General features: G+C 45.2%; 2 protein-coding genes across 4 annotated transcripts in view; both read right to left on the bottom strand.

The window, feature by feature from the left end:
• ACAP3 (ArfGAP with coiled-coil, ankyrin repeat and PH domains 3) overlaps positions 1–14,854 on the bottom strand; it is a 118,511-nt gene extending 103,657 nt beyond the window's left edge. For 2 of the 3 annotated variants that reach the window (XM_075279596.1, XM_075279597.1), the window contains exon 1: positions 14,509–14,853. In XM_075279596.1, coding sequence (XP_075135697.1) covers positions 14,509–14,555 — 47 coding nt within the window. In that variant the 5' untranslated portion in view covers positions 14,556–14,853. Of the gene's footprint in view, positions 1–14,508 lie in introns of all 3 variants that reach the window. The other variant, XM_075279594.1, reaches the window with a different exon arrangement.
• The window catches only part of INTS11 (integrator complex subunit 11), a 527,013-nt gene that overhangs the window by 430,062 nt on the left and 74,389 nt on the right, over positions 1–22,562 (bottom strand). The window lies entirely within an intron of this gene.

The raw sequence follows: 22,562 nt of genomic DNA, 5'->3' as shown, positions 1-22,562 counted from the left end.
GGACATAGAGACATAAGTGGCTCTCCTATAGACAATAAAACAGGACTACAATAGGATTCCTCCCCCCTTCCCAATCTAACCAAACCGTAGTGCCTTTGCCTATCCCATTTTTGCCATCGGCCAAGCTCCTATTCATCTGATCACACGTGTTATCTAGTTCAGTGTCAAAACTCAGGACTGGTCCTATTCCTGTCTGTATTACGGCCCTGATGATGTCATTCATGTGCCCTTCATGTTGTTTAATCACGGCCCGGCAACATGGACATGAATGTCATCTATAGGCCCTCCATGCCGTCTAACCATGGCCTAGCGACATGGACATGGTTATATGTGGAACACGGATGTCATCCATGTGCCCTTCATGTTCTTTACTTACAGCTGGGCAACATGGACACAGTCATATTCGCTGCATGGATGTCATATATGGGCCATCCATGCTGTCTAACCATGGCCTAGCGACATGGACACGGTTATATGTGGAACGCGGATGTCATCCATGTGCCCTCTATACGGGTTTATCACGGCCTAGTGACATGGATACGGTTATATGTGGAACACAGATGTCATCCATGTGCCCTCTATATGGGTTTATCATGGCCTAGCGACATGGACACGGTTATATGTGGAACGCAGATGTCATCCATGTGCCCGCTATACGGTTTTATTACGGCCTAGTGACACGGATACAGTTATATGTGGAACATGAATGTCATCCATGTGCCTTCCATGTTGTTTAATCACGGCCCAGCAACATGGACATGGTCATATTCGGCACGTGGATGTCATACATGGGCCCTCCATGCCGTCTAACCATGGCCTAGCGACATGGACACAGTTATATGTGTAACACAAATGTCAACCATGTGCCCTCTATGCAGTTTTATCACGGCCTAGTGACATGGAGGACACGGTCATGTGCAAGTCACCTTAGTCTGACCAATAGTTAACAAATGACATTATTACCAAGGCGTAAGACAAAGAGTGTCTCACTTATGCTACGATCACATCTGCACCAAGAAATCCGTTCTTCTGGTCTGTCACACGACCAAAAGAACAGAAAAATGGAGCCCAAAAATACATTAGACAAGAACGATGCCTGGGTGACCCCACTGATTATAATGGCGACCCATTGGGTGGTTTGGTTTTTTTTTGGTTGGGCTTGCAGGGGTTTTTCCACCATCAATTTCTCGCAGACACAACAATGGAGACTCCACGCAAAGGTGAACATAGTCTGATCTTGACACTGAAGACAAAGACAATGCCTCACCTACAGTCCTATGAAAAAGTTTGGGCACCCCTATTAATCTTAATCATTTTTTGTTCTAAATATTTTGGTGTTTGCAACAGCCATTTCAGTTTGATATATCTAATAACTGATGGACACAGTAATATTTCAGGATTGAAATGAGGTTTATTGTACTAACAGAAAATGTGCAATATGCATTAAACCAAAATTTGACCGGTGCAAAAGTATGGGCACCTTTATCATTTTATTGATTTGAATTCCCCTAACTACTTTTTACTGACTTACTGAAGCACAAAATTGGTTTTGTAACCTCAGTGAGCTTTGAACTTCATAGCCAGATGTATCCAATCATAAGAAAAGGTATTTAAGGTGGCCAATTGCAAGTTGATCTCCTATTTGAATCTCCTCTGAAGAGTGGCATCATGGGCTACTCAAAACAACTCTCAAATGATCTGAAAACAAAGATTGTTCAACATAGTTGTTCAGGGGAAGGATACAAAAAGTTGTCTCAGAGATTTAACCTGTCAGTTTCCACTGTGAGGAACATAGTAAGGAAATGGAAGACCACAGGGACAGTTCTTGTTAAGCCCAGAAGTGGCAGGCCAAGAAAAATATCAGAAAGGCAGAAAAGAAGAATGGTGAGAACAGTCAAGGACAATCCACAGACCACCTCCAAAGAGCTGCAGCATCATCTTGCTGCAGATGGTGTCACTGTGCATCGGTCAACTATACAGCGCACTTTGCACAAATAGAAGCTGTATGGGAGAGTGATGAGAAAGAAGCCGTTTCTGCACGTACGCCACAAATAGAGTTGCCTGAGGTATGAAAAAGCACATTTGGACAAGGCAGCTTCATTTTGGAAACAAAAATTGAGTTGTTTGGTTATAAAAAAAGGCGTTATGCATGGCGTCCAAAAAGAAACAGCATTCCAAGAAAAACACATGCTACCCACTGTAAAATTTGGTGGAGGTTCCATCATGCTTTGGGGCTGTGTGGCCAATGCCGGCATCGGGAATCTTGTTAAAGTTGAGAGTCGCATGGATTCCACTCAGTATCAGCAGATTCTTGAGAATAATGTTCAAGAATCAGTGACGAAGTGGAAGTTACGCCGGAGATGGATATTTCAGCAAGACAATGATCCAAAACACCGCTCCAAATCCTCAGGCATTCATGCAGGGGAACAATTACAATGTTCTGGAATGGCCATCCCAGTCCCCAGACCTGAATATCATTGAACATCTGTGGGATGATTTGAAGCGGGCTGTCCATGCTCGGCGACCATCTAACTTAACTGAACTTGAATTGTTTGTCCAAAATACCTTTATCCAGGATCCAGGAACTGATTAAAAGCTACAGGAAGCGATTAGAGGCTGTTATCTTTGCAAAAGGAGGATCTACTAAATATTAATGTCACTTTTCTGTTGAGGTACCCATATTTTTGCACCGGTCAAATTTTGGTTTAATGCATATTGCGCATTTTCTGTTAGTACAATAAACCTCATTTCAATCCTGAAATATTACTGTGTCCATTAGTTATTAGATATATCAAACTGAAATGGCTGCTGCAAACACCAAAATATTTAGAACTAAAAATGATTAAGATTAATAGGGGTGCCCAAACTTTTTCATAGGACTGTATATGAACAGGGCATATAAGACGACAATGTCATCACCGAAAGAATTGTGCAATTTAATGGTTAATTCTGCATTGTTATTGTGGATGAAACCAGTGATGAAACGTGCAGTCCCACAAGAAATGTGAGCGCGGCACACCGTGCGTGGGTCTGACTGTCTCTCCCTAGAACAGGTCTTTCCAGATTCAGGGCAGTCTGTGTATTCGCGCTATAAGCTTCTTCATGGGAGTTAAGTCATAAGAGGTGTAAAGTACCGAGTAGAATGGAAAGATGAGGTCGCTAATAGTACATACCATACAAAGTGACTGACAGAAGACTCAAAAGCAGCAAGAATGTGTGACTCCGCAACAAAGAGGACTCTCATATCACTCAGCACACGAGAGATCCATGGAGTCACACGTTACTCGCCATTCAGCGTTCTGCCCGGGAACTTGCACTAATATAGGAGACAATAGCAAAACACCAAATTATCGGAAATGTCGCCTTTCAAAAGAGCTGCGGGAATTCTATATTTACTGTGGTTGCTCTGAAAGACCTGTTAGCAGAATACAGTCTACTGTTTATGGCAGCCTATGCTCCGTTTATGGAGCAGTAGAGTGAGGCCTCTTTAAGAAGACCACCAAAATGAAAGCGAGTATGGTCTTCTAGAGGGGGGGTCAAAAAGGGTTCATTTTGATAACTAATAGAGAAGGTGGTCTTTTGGAGAGTTGCACAGGATCGAGAGAGGGTTCTCCATTTTCAGCAACATGTCCTCTCATCGACACAATTACAGACTGTATGAGGTCTGGTATATCCTGGGTGCTATACAAATCTGAGGTGACGTGGTCAATATCTAAAGGCCGCCAAAATACGGGTAGCTGCGACTGGATGCCGGGTGCACTCCGCTTCGGATTAGGCCCAAATGAATAGGCCTAGTCGGGAGGGAGAGAGTGTCGCGAGGCGAGTCCGCCTGAAAGAATGAGCATGTCGCTTCTTTTTCCGGAAGCTGGAACAAACAAACAAAATAACTGATCAGCTCCCATTGATTTAAATGGGAGCCGTCTTTTCGGCCAGGATTTTGAGGCGGAACTAAAGGTATGATGGCTGTCAATAAAAAAAAATAAATAAATAAAAAAAATAAAATAAAATTCCAGAAAAGAACGCCCTGCTAAGAGGAAAGCCAAACGTAGCACTGGAGAGAGGAGAATGTAATTCTATTAAATATCTACAAATCCTGGGAACCAATGTTTTACCGTCAGGAAAGAGACCGAAGCTAGAAAGAATAACACGACAAAGGCCCAAAACACACTCAAGAAAGAAAATCACTAAAAAGGGGATGGCCCCCAAGTACAACTCATGGCATATATTGGGTCCAGCGGGCAAAACCAGGGCTGTGGAGTTGGAAGGCCAAATTATTTACTCTGACCCTTCCGACTCCTTCATAAATGGCCGACAGTCACAATTTCTATAGAAGCAGTGATCCTCTAATACACAGTAATCATTAAAGGGATTCTTTTTTGGGGATCACACGTCGGAATAACCGTTAGAAAGACTATTCATCTCTTACCTTTTGACGTGGTCTCCGCCGCGCCGTTCCTTAGAAATACTGTTTTTTACCGGTATGTAAATTAGTTCTCTCGCAGCAATGGGGGTGGGCACCAGCGCTGAAAATGCGATGGGGGCGTCCCCACTGCTGCTCGGGAACACGCTCCAGCGACATCTCTATCTTCGGCTGGATCCTCTCCTTCTTTCATCGTCCTCCTTCTGCGTCACCTCCGACGCCTGCACAGTTGGCTCTGCCAGTGAGACACTAGTAGAGCCGACTGCGCATGCCGGCCGGCGGCCATTTTTGGGGGCCGCTCTTGCTCTTGTAGTTCAATACAGGAGTGGCCTCCCAAAAATGGCCGCCGGTCGGCATGCGCACTCGGCTCTGCAGGTGTCTCACTGGCAGAGCCAACTGCACAGGCGTCGGAGGTGACGCAGAAGGAAGACGATGAAAGAAGGGGAGGATCCATTCGAAGATAGAGGCGTCGCTGGAGCGTGTTCTCGAGTAGCAGTGGGGACGTCCCCATCGCATTTTCAGTGTTGGGGCCCGCCCCCATCGCTGCGAGAGAACTAATTTGCATACCGGTAAAAAACAGTATTTCTAAGGAACGGCGCAGCGGAGATCACATCTAAAGGTAAGAGACGAATAGCCTTTCTAATGGCTATTCCGACGTGTGATCGCCAAAAAAATTAATTTCAATGGTAGAATCCCTTTAAATCAGCCGATCATCCATTATCATTGAGGAAACTTACAGGTGTCTGGATATTTATGTAGAGTCCATCCAAATACCGGAGGTCATATAATAATACAAGTACACAGTCACATCAAGTGCTCTCAAGGAACTGAACAGAATTAGAAAAAAAATCTTCGAGAAACCGCACCGCATGTGTTCTAGGGTGATGTCTGGTATCGCATTTATGGAGTTGCATTGAAGAAAGTGGACTGCGATAATAAACAGGTCCTGAGGACAAGTATGGCACCGGGTTTGTAAGAAAGCAGCCATGTTTTATAACCCTTCAGTGTCCCAGGACACAAAGAAAAAGGACACCCGACACATTTCGGTTCTATTCGTGTCCTCTATTTTCACGGTTTGTGTTACCGAACCGCCGAGTAAAAATGGATTTCCTGGCGCACAAGAAAAAAACCAAAAACCATTGCTAAAGCAAAAGTACAAAGACTGCCGACAAGACATATAAAAATGAACAGACAATGTTGTCTGAAGGGGTGCCAAAAAATATGCAATCACAGCAGGTTACATCATAGCCACATGTACATAAAGCCATTATTCACCGGGACAACCATGCTGTACTGTATACAGGGCAGGGACATGCAAATAAAACATTGGTGAATCAATCCGAGCCACATCACCCCGGCCTGTATACATGATATAATGTACTATAGTAACACAGCAGCAATGACAGAGCCGCATACTGAGGACGACTCCGGCCTTGCCTAGTGTCTCTGACAACAAAGACGAAAGGAAACTCCCTGCTCTGGGTAGACGCTTCCATTCATGAGATGCAAATGTTTAATCTTGCATAGAGAATGCCATCTGCCACACCTGCAGCCCGGTGCCAGGGAGACACTACTACAATTACCCAGCGTTATGTCAGTCCTGGCGTCCCGGAATAGCTCCTTCATCTCATTATTTGCAACGACTGAATACTGAAACGAGCGGAAGGAAGGAAAATAGAACGCAGTGCAGACTGTGCATACACCTACATAGAAGGCTGCAGCAGGATGCTGATTATAATGTGTTTACTACTGTACAGTATAGGCTTAAAGTAGACCTTTCACCTTCTCCACCTAGTCCAACTCGTTCCAACTCCGCTGATTCCGGCACAGTTGGAATTTTTTCTCTAGCCCCACCATTCCTGAGCAATCAATGCTGTTAGTTTTGGTGCCTGATGTGCACTGTCAGGGGGGTGGAGTCAGGCAGGAGCAGACAAGGGGGTGTGATTCGGAGCCCTGCTGCACTTTTTAGCTTCTGAACAGAATTAGAAAAACTTCTTCCAGAAAAAGCACTGCATGTGTTCAAGGGTTATGTCTGATAAGGCATTTAGCGCAGAAACTGGAGTGTGATAACTACTCTGATGTAAAAACTAAAGGGGTCGTCCCGTGACTTATCCTCTCCCTATCAACAGGATAGGGAATACGTATCTTATAGTAGGGGACGTAACTCATGCGACCTTCCGCACTCCATTCACCGCTATGGGATAGCCAAGGACAACACTCGGCTATGTACCGCAGTAGCCGCAATAATAAGTCTAGGTTCACACTGGACTTCTAAAAGAGTGGCTACCCACAGACACCGGCGGACCCCTTTAACTATAATGGGATTCACCATATTGAAAGCGACGGAGAGAAACGTTCTTCATTCAGGAGTCTCCAGGGCAGATGGGAACGCTGTCTGACGGCCGCACTATTCTGGGGGACTCAGGACCCTCAATCTCATGATCATGGGGATCCCAGTTATAGGACCTCCCTGTTATGAGACACTTATCCCCTATCCTATGGACGACCTTGTTAGTGGGATAACCCTTTAGAGCACTAGCTGATCCCCAAAATTTCCGAAAAAACAACTTTCTTCACTCTTTAACCCAGGGGGTCAAGAAAACAACCAACATCGCCCATGACATCAGTCTATTGTATAGCATGTGTCATGTTTTACAGGGTCAGAATCTCTGCACCTGCTAACTCAAGGCGGGCGTTCCCCAGTTTGGCAGATCCCTCGGTGTTTCGAGTACAGAACAACAGTGAAGGATCGGGGGGAGAATGAACATTTACATTATTCCCTGACTTGATGTAATATATCAAGTCACCAGGGAGTTGTGCGAGTGCAGAGATCTGCTGTACAGAGGGCAAGCTATCTGTCATACAGGTTGGAATAATAGTGACGGGGGAAATGATGACATCACTAGGCGGTGTTTATACAGGCCTGACTATAGTCATGCTATTAACGCCGCTTACATAAGAAATGGGATTACCGCACGCTCCAGGAGTTTTACACTAATTTTATTGCCATTCCTGCTAAAGTTGGCTGTAAGATTTTATGCTGTAAAAGACGTAATACGGTGACTGGTTATAAACTGCACTATCTGCATGATGGGTGTAATATGCTCACCGACCGCAGGGCGGTATAGTCATGGTAATGTCCGGGAGAAAAAATATGGTGGCTTTCTTCCTGAGACAGCGCCACTCTTGTCCATGGGTTCAGTCAAACTGAATGGGACTGAGCTGTAATACCACACACGGTCCTTGGACAGGTGTGGCGCCGTTTCTGGTAGAAAACTGCCATGTTTATTTGCTTGATGGTGGTCAGCGACAGATCTTTTCAGCTAGTCGGAAAAAAAACCCCTGAAGCAGCCATAGAAATGAATGAGAGGCAAAAAAAAAAAAAAACAATCTAAGGGTAAGTTCACACGGGGTTTTTTGGTCAGGATTTTGAGGCCGTATCTGCCTCAAAATCCTGACCAAAAAGACGGTACCCATTGAAATCAATGGGAGCTGTTCAGTTCTTTTTTCCGGGAGCCGTTTGTTTCGGATACCTTAAAAAAGAAGCGACATGCTCATACTTTCAGGTGGATTCGCCTCGCAACATCCGCCTGAAGACACTCTCTCCTGACTAGGACCATTCATTTGGGCCTAATCTGGAGCGGAGTGCGCGACTGGATGCCGATGTAGTGCAACAGCATCCAGTCACAGCTACCCGTATTTTGGTCCAGATCCTGAGGTGGCTTCCGCCTCTAGTTCCAAACCAAAAAAAACCCATGTGAGCGTACCCTAAGAGGTAGTTCAGACGGGCACAGGGGGGGCGGATTATGGCGCGTAATCCATGTCATAACCCGCCCCCTCACAATGGTGGTCTATGGAGACCACCAGGCTACGTTTTTTCCGTGAGCTGCCCTTTCTTCAAGCGGATTCCGCGGCAGCAACCTCCGGAGTCGGCCCAATCATTTGAGCATACTCCGGAGGGCCAAGCCGCGACTGTCGGAAGCCACGTCACTCTCGGTGCCAAAATCCGCCCTCATGCTCCCCTTGTGAACTTAGCCTAAAACTGGGGCCCCTTCCGAACGCCATCCCCACATGCAGGAAAACATGCGCTGAGGATACGCTGCGATTTCCAAAATTACACAGCTTTGGAAATCCCAGCATGTGAATTATACATACGGAACCATTGGTGGTTTCCATATACGTATAATGAAAGCAGAAAGTTTATGTGACAAGTGCTGAGGGAAAAAACGCAAAGTTACGGGATACTGCAGCTTTTGAGGGGTTTTTGAGATTCCATCTCAAAATCGCCACCAAATTACGGTACGTCCTGAATCTGCACATTTGCTTGTGGCTTAACCCGGTTCTGAAGCTCAATCCCATTCACTAAGACGGTTATCCTCCAGGTCAGAGGGCCACAGATCATAAATGTCCCCCATTGCCTGAATGTGACCCCATATACCATAGACATGCCCTATATGGCAGTCTAGTCTCGCCATGACAGATGGAGATGAGGGGAATAAGAAGATGTCTATGCAATGTGCAATAAAACCATAAAGTCCGCTGCCTCTTAGATGTACGCCTATGTCTGGGAATAACAAGAAGCACAAGACTTCCAAAAAGTAATCTTAAGGTCATGAGCATGACTGATGCCGCTGACTGGAGAACAGCCTGTTTACATGACTGTGTGCCCAACAATACGCTGCTTATTATATAGTCAGCATGAAAAATAGGTTGTTATTGGAAAAGATCACAGGAGATGGAGAACCCCGCCATAATGTACACGCTGGTGTACCATACCGCTCTATTAACAGCACTTAGTGATCTGCTTTACAGCATAGTCATGGCCACAGACAACAATAGACTGCAGCTGACTCATTGAGGTCCATGGGAGAGTCTTTGTGCTAGGAAGAGGAGTAGATAAGACATGGTCAACATCTGTAGTCAGGAGTGGATGTAATGAAGGTGTTATCTATAGATGTCTTAGCTTCTATTGTGATCCTGTCTGCGATGTAAAGGCGACTGCTGTAAAGAGAATCGGCAAGTATCAGACTATTATTAGGATTAGTGGTCAGACTTAAAATTGCAGGATATTAGTGACCTCTTATAAAAAATACAAAAAAATTCTACATTGGACAAAACAGATCCGACGACAAAAACTCCAAGTATACAATCTGTGCAGACAGGTTATAATTCACAATCTACAGACACGTTGGCAACTCTCTACCCCATAATCCAGCCCCCCTTTGTTTTATCATCAAAAACATGGAAATTTGCTACAGCCCCTAAATATGTGCCTTGAGTCTACTCCGCTCACTCCCCAGGGCCCCTCTCCGTCTTGGGCTGTGATCGGAGAAGGAGCACCCTTCATTTGCACATGTACCGGAGGGCTCATGCAAACAATGCAAGCAGAATCCAGCACAAAGACAAAATCACCCCCCCCCCCAATCATTAACCCCTTCAGCCCAATATAATGTGACGACCAAGGGTCTATTCTAATAGGGTTAATAATGAAATACGTACAGATCTTAGGATCCAGACATGATGCTTTTTCCGTAACTTGTAAAGTCACCTATGTATATAGGAGCCTGCGCCATAAAATGCACCATTATAGCATATTAGTGCACTTTATACCGCCTGAGCGTTCCTACATGAATAATACATGGAAAGCACTCAAGCTGGTTGTGTTTTGTCCCTGCCCAGACTCTATGAAGCCGGCGATCACACACCTACTCTGCATACGCTCCCATTGTCCAGCATCCAGTCAACACCTAAGAATGTCTATGACACAATGCACATTGTCAGTGGCGAGAAATTCATCCTGAAGATCCTCGCAACGTTTCGCTGGCACTATAAACTGTACAGACTGTAAACTATAGAGCTAAAGAGGTTGTCCAGGATTAGAAAAACATGGCTGCTTTAGAAAACCAGTGCCACACCTGTCCTCAGGATGTGCGTGGTACTGCATCTGAACCAATGGAACGGAGCTGCAATACTGAACACAGCCAGAGGACATGTGTGGCGCCAGAGGACACTGGACATATGCTTTTACATCAGTACCCTATCAATACTTTCAAAGTGACAGCAATATTCACGCCATTGTGCACATTTCTCTGCCTTTTTTGCAACCGTCCGTGGACAATTATACCACGTGTCAGGTTTTTTTTTGGAGGGGGGTTTTGTTAACTGATCGTTTTTCTGTCCATCAAAAACACGGACATCTTAATCCTTATCCCCGCCAGTCTTCAGAGCCCCATTTCTGGGGTAGGGTGCTTCTCCTATATGACATCTCCCCATAAGTGCGGCTCACCCTCCGCCGGGCTGTGCGCCTGGAGGGAAGTGTACGCCCGCTACGAGCTGGCATACAGTTCCCACATTGTTTATGCCAGATTTCTGGCATAAATGATAATAAACCTGGCAGGGAACGTGGCGAGGGCGGCACAGAAATGAAAAAGTCGCAATTTCTGTGCGGCAAAAACCCATCTATAATCTTTACGTAGTGTAAGTGTGTGACCAGAACGTAGGTGGCCAAAGACCTGCCCATACCCAACGGTCGTCCGATTCTAGAAGTAATGCAAGGTTTCCACTGTGTCCACCGAAAGTCATCGGAGAAAATAAGTCTTGCACGAAGGACCTGCAAAACTATGGACACTCAACAGACCCCATTATAGTCAATAGGGTCCCCCGGGCGGTATTAGTGGTCCACCCCTCCCCTGCCGGACCCGAGCAACGGAAAGCAGGACCTAACGGGAACCTAGCATTAGCTTTACCTGCAAATACATGCAGCCACGGAGCACCGTGTGGGGAAATGGAGATATCGGATCCGTGGCTTCGGCCACGAGTGGTTGCCACTGTCTGGTCACGCACCTAAAAATATGTTACCACAGAACAGAGACGCTGAAGAATCTCTGTTCAGAATTTCGGCACTGCTAGCAGTTTACAGTAGCAGCAAAGTGGATTTTAAGAAATCTCAACCCACACGCTATAGAAAAAAAAACAAAAACACAGGAACGGGGAGGAAATTCAGCGCAGATTTCTCTGCAACGTAAATACGGAAAACGGCAACAACAAAAATCTTAAAATCACAAGGTGCGACGAATGATAATAAGCGAGTTACCGTCTGATGGACAGGATCAGGTGGGATCATGGTCAGGAAAAACGTTTGCATGAAAAATGGTTCAGCCCCATGGAAAAGGTTCTTTAGCACTGAATTAGCTATTCGGAACCAGACCTTCTCCAATCACTGAGGCGCAGACTAGGTGAAGGGACTGGACAAGGAGGCATGGGGCAGATTAAAGGTTAGGGGGTAACTTGCTGATTGGTCAGGGTCCAGACTGCCTGGCTATACAGTGTGTGCCTCTACATTCATCTGAATGGGGATCAGCTTACGCGGCTATTTCAATGGGCCCCACATGAATTAATGGAGCGGTGCAAGCCGTCGACCAGGCACTCTGGTCGGGACTGGGGTGCAAAACATACTGGTTCTAGCAAGCTGTTCTAACTGGTATACCTCTATAAGGCAAAGGCCCCACATAGCAAAAAGTAGCTAAAAAAACTGCGCAAAATAATTGCTTGTATTCCTCATTAAATACTAATTCTGGAGTATCTTTTCGGCATGGTGCTGTTCCTCTGTTATACTTCCTAGAAATGTGTTAATAAATTGACATCTGGGTGTTATCTGTTGGGTTTGTGTCTCCTATGAAAGTCTGACCCAGTCCATCAGTAAACCTTAGCTGTCAAATCCTTCATAAGCTTCCCGGAGGAAAAACTGAGGAGCAGCACGAACTTTATTGCAAGAAAAAATGCTCCAGGATTGTTATTTCATGAGGAAGTACAAATATGTCCTTACCTTTCCTCTTGGCACAAAATATCTTAAGATCTGTGGTGTAAGATCACCAGCTTTTCAAAGAACATGATTTTGTAATAAGATGTCTATGTACAACCACCTAGTGGTAATATTCTGCACTGCGGTCTGTCAAGAGATTTGCAGGTGGACAGACATGTCAGGAGAACTGAGGCATTGGGAAACTGAGATTACGTTCACATCTACACCAGTGTGTCCATCCAACGGACCCAAACCTCTAGAATAATGGACGCCAACGGTGCGCGAAGGACCCCTGGACTAAAAAGGGATCAGCTCAGTGTCAGTTCTTTAAAACTGAAACCACTAACCAAAAAGTCAGCGCTTTTTCTCCTGGCAATTTTCGCCATCTCTGCGACAGAGACACTGACCCAGCCTTGATGTCTTTATCAGCCCCCCACCATCTTATCAAGGAGACCCCGCAGTCTGTTAGGTCCCTGTATGTTGACAATCAGGAGTCTAGAACTGGAGAATATTACACAGATTTGTCTTGTCAGACCCCATTACATCACAATAGAGACCCCCCTCTTTCCATAGGACACGGTCAGCTGACTCATGAAGGGATTTTTATTCCAAGACCCCCGACGCCTTGATAATCCATATCTACAAAGTTTTGTCCTTGTCAGCTAGATCCGTCTATTGGTCAGGAGGCACGAGAGGGATTGTGCAGAGTACACCGCATAGGTATTAACATCTCATAAGTCATCATTCATGGCTTCCTGGAGCTCCTCCTGCCGTTCCTTCACATACTCATGCCCACTAATTCATTCTGGATGTAGAGATGACCTCAGTTTCCACTTCATTGAAAAACATCTTTCCGCAATAGGTCGGGATCCACTGCTCCAAACTAAGTCCATATGTGAACGCTGCCCATGCTGAGAACATCTCTAGGACACCATCAGTGGAAGACATCTACAATCTAAGAGGGCTCTCACCCCCTAGAATCAAAACCTCGCCAAGTCATAGGCTTCTAGTTCTGTTCCTGGGAAAGTTGGGTGACTAATAGGGTTGCAACACAATATTTCTAGCAAACCATACTATATGATGTGATGGACGCCCTCCCTGCTCCTGTACAGTAAATATAGGGAGATAGACGGTATACGGAGGGTGCTGGGTACAGACCACATCATAAAACACTTAATGCCCAGGCTACATTTTCACCACAGTTGTCCAATACATAAAGCACCTATTACAAAGTTACTGGCCCACCAAAATGTCCATCATGGGACCCGGGCCACCAAATCAGAAACTCTGACCCCCACTTCAGGATGGCTTCACATATGATTGATAAGAATCTGGCACCCCATCGATGATGAGAATGGGGTGCAGGGTCCGACCTCTGTGTACACCGCAGCCCCATCCATTTCTATGAGGCTATGACAGATAGCTGTACTCGGCTTGTCCTCGCCGGTCCCATGGAGGTGTACAGGATGGACACGGGACCCCAGGGATCATTTGATCAAACACCAATTATCAGATTGATCAAAAACTTGGTTCAACCCTCTATGAGGTATCCATTAAACTTAACCTTCAAGTTTACCTCCCATATCCCCCCCGATCCAAGAAGCTGAGCTATAGGGAGATGCTTGATAGGGATCTCACCATGGAGATCTATGGGTCACTGATCCCATCTGAGACTGAACGTCATTTTAATTTACCAAAAATCCTTGGTGACCCCCAGCCCCATAGTGGGAGGACCTGTCAAACAGATCCTCATATCTCAGCTTCCTGCATGAACTGTAGTGAGGATACAATACTGTAAGGTAATGGGATGGATAGATATAGATATGGGATATGTAATGGGATGGATAGAGTATAGATATGGGATATGTAATGGGATGGATATAGATATGGGATATGTAATGGGATAGATAGATATGGGATATATAATGGGATGGATGGATAGATATAGATAGACTTGTAGACAGGGATGATATAGATATTAGCTTATGTTATATACAGTACATAGTATATAATTAAAGTGTATGACATGATAGCTATATACAATGTATGATGTTGGTCATCTATGTATACATTGTATCATAGCATACATAGACACACAGACGGTATATACCATGTCTATCCAGCTCATCCTCTACATGCCCCATCCATCTCTCGCCCATCCTCTATGTCCCCTCCATACACAGCCCACATGACCCATACACTGCATTGTATCCTCCATCCACATGAATGTCAGGGACACCAGACTATTCTGCACGGAGCAGCTACACAAGGACCGGCCATTCCTCACCGAAATCGGGGCGAATCCTTGATACATTCTTCGAAATCCACGGTCATGGCTGCGGCTCCGGTGCTCAGTGCATTGCAGGCAGGATGCGGGAGCAGCAGGGATGTGGAGCCGGGAGCAGGGGAGGATGCACGGGCGAGGATCAGGAGGACACCGGGCGATGCTGCATAGGAAGAACAAGAGCCCCACAATAGAGCATCAATCCAGAGCGCAGCGGCAAATCACTGCGAGCAATGCCGGAGACTGAGCTCCCTCCCTGGGATCCGAGCGTGACTCCTACAGCCGGCTACCAGCCCAGCCTGTCACCGCCAGGGAGCGTCTGCAAACTCACACACGGCCTGTCACAGCCAGGGAGCGTCTGCAAACTCACACACAGCCTGTCACCGCCAGGGAGCGTCTGCAAACTCACACACAGCCTGTCACAGCCAGGGAGCGTCTGCAAACACACACCGCCTGTCACCGCCAGGGAGCGTCTGCAAACTCACACACAGCCTGTCACAGCCAGGGAGCGTCTGCAAACTCACACACCGCCTGTCACCGCCAGGGAGCGTCTGCAAACTCACACACCGCCTGTCACAGCCAGGGAGCGTCTGCAAACTCACACACAGCCTGTCACAGCCAGGGAGCGTCTGCAAACTCACACACCGCCTGTCACCGCCAGGGAGCGTCTGCAAACTCACACACAGCCTGTCACAGCCAGGGAGCGTCTGCAAACTCAACACACAACCTGTCACAGCCTAGGGAGCGTCTGCAAACTTACATGCAGCCTGTCACAGCCAGGGAGCGTCTACAAACCTACATACAGCCTGTCCCACCTAGGGAGCGTCTTAAAACTCACTATTAAAGGGGCTCTGTTATTGGGTAAAGTCATTTTTAACTAAACACATCCTTCCATAGGCTTTAGAAAGGCTATTCCACACCTCAGTGGTTTCTGAATGAGGGAGCCTTCACACGGAGTAAACGCGTGTGTATTTTTGCAAAATACATGTGTAAAAATAAGACTCCCATTGACTTCAATGATATTTTTTACACGTGTAAAAATACGCCTGTAAAATGTCATTGAAGTCAATGGGAGTCTTATTTTTACACGTGTATCTCGCAAAAATATACGCGCGTTTACTCCGTGTGAAGGCTGAATAAGTCCATTTTTATTCATATGCTAATGATCATCCAGCCAGCACAGGAAGTTCCCTGCAGCACTGGTCTCTGCTATTATCGCCTATGTGTGTGCAAACAGGAAGCTGAGTCATCTGCAGCAGCCTGTCCATAGGAAACAATAGCAAAGTGGGTGCACGATGCATGGTGCACCAGTCTAATTAGCATATGAATAAAAATGGACTTATTCAGAAACCACTCAGGCAATCTACATACTAAAGGTAAGTGTGGAATAAACTTTCTAAAGCCTATGCAAGGATGTGATTAGTTAAAAATGATTTTTCCCAATGATAGAGCCCCTTTAAAGTCCATCCACAGGGAGTTTTTTGGCGAGGATTTTGGCGCTGAATCCATATTAGAATCTACGAGGAAAAAACGCCTCTCCATAGAGTTCTATGGGTTCCGCTAGCTTTTTTTTTTCTGGTAGCGGATTTTTTCCTTCAGGCAGATTCCACCTGCAAAAACGAACGCAGTCAATGTGAGGTGGAAAATCCACGTCGTGGATTTGGGTGCAGATTTGGACACGGAATTGGCAAAAACCATGTGGAAAAACCACTAGCGGTTTAGTCAAGGTCCATACACTGTGCTGGAGGAAAAAAAACGTTTACTAATTCCTGAAGTGGATTTTTTCCTCTCTAAAAAAACACCGTGTGAATGGACCCTTAGCAAGTTACAGCCAGGGAGAGTCTATCATTTTCCATACAGCCTGTCACAGCTAGGGGGCATCTAAAAATTGGCAAATTACTATTCGTGGCGATGGCCCGGTTCACATCTGCGTTCGGTATTCCGTTTAGGGAGTCCGCTTGAGGAAACCTTTACGCATTAAAAAGCGGTTAGCTAAGATATCACACATAGACTATAATGGGGTCCATGTGGTTTCCACTTGGTTTCCGCATGAAACATGCAAAGAGAAAAGTGCTGATTTTGGTGACACAATCGCAATGTGTGTCGATAATCGAGGGATGAAAACGTGCTGCCCTCACTACCAGGCCCTGGAGCCTGAGGGGGCCCAGAGGCCTCGCTATAACATAAGTAGACACCAATATTATAGATAGTACATAGTAAGTGGGGACCCCATTACTCAATTTGCATTGGGGCTCAGGAGCTTCAAGTTACACCTCAAATTCCTTTACCAAATTTCGTCAGGTTACGCCTCACATTGCACATTACAAAATGCAGACACAAAAATAATCTCTGCAAAACACAGCGATAAAGCAGTGAAAACCTCAAGCATTTTTCCTGCTGCATTTTTATTGCTGTGGGGGTTTTTTAGCGGAAATTTGCTATATGGGGCCTGAGCTTTAGAGTACACAGTTTTCGGAAAATGTTCGACATTGCGTTAGCACTAGAGATCAGCGAGTACTATTCGAAATGACTGTTTCGAACAGCACACACCCATAAGAATGAATGGAAGCTTAACCCCCTGCGTGCTGCCGCCATTCATTCCTATGGGTGCATGCTATTCGAAACGGGAGTTTCAAATAGTACTCGCTCATCTCTACTGTACATACGGTACAGAACCGTCAGCAGATCTCAATTTCCACCTTGACCTTTCTTGAACTGAACCAAAAATGGGCTACGGGTGGTGTTCACACGTGGCACCTCCAGTTCCTTGGACTTATCAGGGTGTCGACCTGCGCCAAATCCAAACTCTACACCTCAGTACAAACCCAATGTTCATTTGCAGATTTGCCGTGACAGCAAAATTACACATCCTATGATAAATCTCACAAATCTTTGGACACTTCCTCTTATTGGTTGACCTAGTTGGCGCCAAAATTTCTTTCACATTTTGTCACATTTACCGTCACCTTTATCACTAAACTACTTACCCTTGTGCAATTATTTTGCCGCATTGATTTCATAGACGTGCCTAAACCTTGATGCGATGTTATGTGCCGAATTTTGGCACCTTTTACAATAAGACCTAGGTGCAAGTACCTTAGTAAATATGCCCCATCGCCCCTGTCACAGCCAGAAAGTGTCTCCTAATATAGCAAATGTCTGTCTCGCAGTCTCTCACAGCTACATCATGTCAGCAAATTGTACACAGCCTGAATTTGGCAGAAAGTGTAATGTCTTGTGTCAGCACAAATAAAACATATGGTAATAAACAGATTATTACAATTTAGTTCAGGGATAGATGCTGATACGTGGCAGGAGGTATTGGAGCCCATAGATTGCGTCAGACTCAATGTGGCATAATGTAACAGTGGCCATACATGGGATTGCCTGGTCCAATAGTGTAAGGCCTAGCCACAGGCCATGAGCGCTAATACAGCAGCCTCAAGGACTTCACAGAGGGACAAAAAGACTTCATGACTTTTAGGCTAAAGCTCCACGGAGAAATGGAATCGTGGTTATTCCCACAACACTTTTCCATAGGTATAATTGATATGTTGTGATTTCCAAAAGTGCAACGTTTTTGGAAATCGCATCATATCCGCTGCACGTATTTATCTGCAATCCACTTTGCAGAGACTGTAAACACTGCAGTTTGGGCAGCTTTTATGCTATGTGAGGCCACAACTTCAAGGCCTGGTTAACATCTGTATTCGGTAATCCATTCGGGGAGCCTGCATGGGGACCCTACCCTCCGAATGGATTACCGAACGCATTGGCAAGCGGCAGTGAAAGCACACGGACCCCATAGACTATAATGAAGACCGTGTGCTTTCCACAGGTCTCCGCACAAGTCATGCGGACAGAAAAGTACTTGACAATCTACTTTCCTGTCTGCATGACTTTTGCGGACACCACGCGGCAAGCACACGGACACCATTATAGTCTATGGGGTCCGTGTGCTTTCACTGCACACTGCTTGCCAGTGCATTCTGTAGTCCGTTCGGGGGCCCCCATGTGAACTCCCCGAACGCAGATGTGAACCCGGCCTTAGAATAGTTTTAAGTGAAACTTGAAAGGCCACACCTTCGTTATGTGAGCCCCGCCAACAAGAGAAGACCAGTAATTTTGTATTCTTAATTTTTAGCTCATGACTGCTGAGACCCCCACCAAGCCAAAGAATGTGATCATTTTCCATGACTGCTTTGGGGCTGAATGTAGTTGTGCCCCTGCTGGATGGGACACATCTGCGTTCCTATTCACTTCAATGGAGGCCCCGCAGACAGCCCTACTCCTGCACTCCGCTACCTATGGCGCTCTCACTGAAGTGTATGGGGGCCCCAATGCGTCCGGTCCAGCAGGGCACATCTATGTTCCTCCCAGTCAGGCTGAAATCTCAGGATCCGTGGGATTCTGTACACTAAGATCCCTACTGATCCTGAAAATTGGGGTGTTGTGCATCACCTATAAATAGGGGATAAATATTCTTTGTCGCATAACCCCTTTAAACCACTGACTGTACAACACCCCTAGTGGTGGCTAGCAGCAGTGAGAAATGGGCAATGACTAGTATTGCAGCTAAGCCACATTGACTTGAACAAAGCAGATGTGTGAAACATAAAGCAATATATCTATCAGTGTAAAGCTTCTATTTCAATGGTTATTTGGTTTCATTTCACATTTCAGGACAAGGTAATATTTGCTTACTGTTGATTTTATTGAATACGAGATAGGAACATATTCTTTCCATTTTATTTTAATGATCTAGCAAATGGATTGTAACATTTGTCAATTACATTTATATCTACTGTGTGAAAAAAAACTTACAGGCGTGAGTCTCATGCCTAGCAGTTGTGTAAGCATCATAATGACCACAAGAGGGCAGTGCTGCAGGTCATGGAATCTTCTGAATATCTCCGCAGTTTTTGGTCCATAGTTTGGTACCTTATATAATTGTGTGAGTGTATATATGAAGAGCGATGTCTTATATCCATAGACTTACACATTCTATTTACCCATAAAAAAATAACATCACTGAGGTGCGAGACTTAAACCATTGCACTATGAGACAAAGCTTTGAATACGGTATATACCATATTTTCCAATAGGTGACTCAGGTATAGTCAATCGTCACTGCAAAATTCACCTGATGGATTACAACATTAAATGGCGCAGTATCTCTTCCCGATTGTAAACGTTTTATATTGTTGATCCCAGACATAGTATGACGCCAGCTTCACACTAGCTTCGGCCTTTCCGTTGTTCTGATCCATCATAGGACCAGAACAACGGATAGGTGAACCTCTACAACAGCAGTCATATGCGGAGGCCAATGGACCCTATTTATTGTAATGGGATCCGTTCTTTTGAACTGACTCTGCCAGACAAAACAGTCGGACATTTTCGTCACGGACACGCACTGCAAGGGAGACTCCAATGCAGATGTGAACATTGCTTTATCTGGTGGACGTTCCAACTTTCCATGAAGTGTAGCAATGTAAATACAGTATCGGCAAAGTAGGCGACGTTTTAACAAGATATCCTTGTATTATATAGATTTTATGTATGGTACATTGTGGGGTTTTATGTGGGATCTTTCATCTTGTGTGCAGGTAGCCATGAGATGTGAAGGAACATGGCCGTGGCTAGATGCGATATACAAGGCGCTTATGGAATATGTTTTCTAGTCTCTGGGCTTGCCTGCCAGTCATAGACACAGCACAATTCTCCAGAAGAAGAAGAAGTCACCGCCAGCTTCTAAACATCACATTTGATATGTTTAATAAGACCACATAGAAAGCTTTACACAATAGCCAAACATGACGGTTCTGCTGGCAAATGTTTCTCCAAAGACTCCGATGATTCATTTTTTGTAGTGTTTGGCAGACGTTCAGATACATCTGAATTGCTCCTAGCGACAATTGCATCTGTAAGAGGGTGACCACGCCAGATCTCCATGCTTCTATGGAGGTCACTTCAGAAGAAGAGGTAGCGGCACCAACACTTCTGCTTCTGACCAGGCAAGATGGCTGCTGGTTCCCTCGACAGACCTGGAGACAAATATTAGGTCAGGTTAGTTTGTATTTTTCACAAGGATACAAGAACATAGAGCCTTACTCACCTCTCCTGAGCTCCAGTGTGACTCCCTGTTCTCCTCGATCCTTCTTGTTATGATTGTATCTCCATGATCAGTAACGTGACATATAGAGGCAAGCATTTTTAAGCCGTGTAAAACACATGACCATTGAAGCCCAGTCACAGTCCTCAGCAGTCCCTGATGTCAGTCAGAAGACACAAAGAAACCAGTGAGTCATGCCAGAACCCAGGAGAGGTGAGTAAAAGTTTTTTTTATGGTTGTTCACCTTTCCTGGGCCTCTGTTTAGTATACTTTGGGGACTCAAGAGACCCCAGAGTATAACAATACCAGTTTTGGTTCAGACTTGTTTGGTTTGAACAAAACTACAGGTGGAAACTTGCGAATATTGTAATAACCTAACCAAAACAACAAAAAATCATGTTGGCTATCCAGGTTGAAGTTTGGCTTTGGTTATTTTTCAAACATATAGAGATTTTGTCACGGATTTTGGTGTGTAAAATCACAGCAAACACTTTGTGTGTGTGTAGCCTTATTAGCACATTTCTTCTGCAGTGGCCATTGCTTACCCGGTGGCTAGCAGCAGATTGCCAGGGTGGCTTCATTTTAAGACTTGATAGTCCAGATGGGAAGTTTATGGGACGACACTGCGTTACCTACACTTGGTACCGGTGATCTCCAGGGGTCTCCGTTGCAGATCTAGTATTAATTTTAGAAAGTGGATACGGTAATCCCTTTAACAGCAGCTGAAGAGACTTCCCCAAGATAGTTGTAAATTTATTTCCCCTTTAAATCACTCTACTGGTCTATACAAGAATATAGAAGCAACTGGTTATTTAGATGAAAGTTCTGTGGGTTACATATATCTTAGTATGTCCATGGACTGGAGAATTCCTCTAATATCCTCCGTCATCATGGAGGAATAATACTGCTGTACAGCGATGAGCCAGTCATCTGTGAGCCTGCTTCATTCCATCAAGATGGGGGCGGCCATACAGTAATGGCCTTCCTGATACAGTCATAAACGCATTCATATATGTATGCATGACTGAGAAATGACTCCCATAATCCTCCACCGCCGTTATTCCACATCCTTGCCTCCTCTCTCGCCAAGCAGACATTCTGCATTCCTGTCCACTTGCGTGATGTCATTGTTCCAAGATATGTAATACACAGAGAACATGGGAGGGAGCAAAGAAAACGCTTCAGTTAAAGGGGAAGAAGCCTTTATTATTAACAAGTTATCAAGTTATAATTTAGGTGTAATCAAATTTTATTACGTTTTTAGAACAGCATTACAAGTGCACAACGCAAGGTGCAAACGAGAGCGCATATCATATGACAAGACTTGTGCAATGGACCAAATCAAGTTATAATTTAGATTCTATTGTGAACCTTTCTGGACGTTCTCATTACTATGATATATGGCTACTATGGGATATATACTGCATGATGGGCAGAAGAAATCTCTATCATGCACCAGAATGTGCATTATCAAATCAAATCAAACAGGCTTTATTGGCACGTCCGAATAGATATTTGGCATTGCCAAAGCTAGTAAAGCGTGTGGGGGAAGTTGGAGTCGGGGCGGGGGAGTGGTGGGGTGGTTGATTTGGGGTATAACAGTCCGTGGAGTCTCATCTTCCTCTTGTTTGGTGACAGCTGGACACGTATTGGGCAGCGATCTCCACAGTGGTCTCTTCTTCTCCCAGTAGGATGTAGAGTTTCCTCTTCTCATCTGCAGATATGAAGTCTGGGATGTGATATCTATGTGGCCAATCTTGTTTGCTATTCTGCCTTATAATAGACTGACACTTGCCAATGCTGTAAGGGTAAATTCACCTGGAGTATTTTGGTCAGGATTTTGAGGCCGTATTCGCCTCAAAATCCCGACCAAAAAGACGGCTTCCACTGAAATCAATGGGAGACGCTCAGATGTTTTTTTCCGACTTGGCAAGATGCTCAT

Source organism: Leptodactylus fuscus, chromosome 6 (genome assembly GCF_031893055.1).
Source record: "Leptodactylus fuscus isolate aLepFus1 chromosome 6, aLepFus1.hap2, whole genome shotgun sequence".
Lineage (NCBI taxonomy): Eukaryota > Metazoa > Chordata > Amphibia > Anura > Leptodactylidae > Leptodactylus > Leptodactylus fuscus.
Note: the sequence above shows the minus strand (reverse complement) of the source record. Positions and strands in the feature narration are given on the sequence as shown.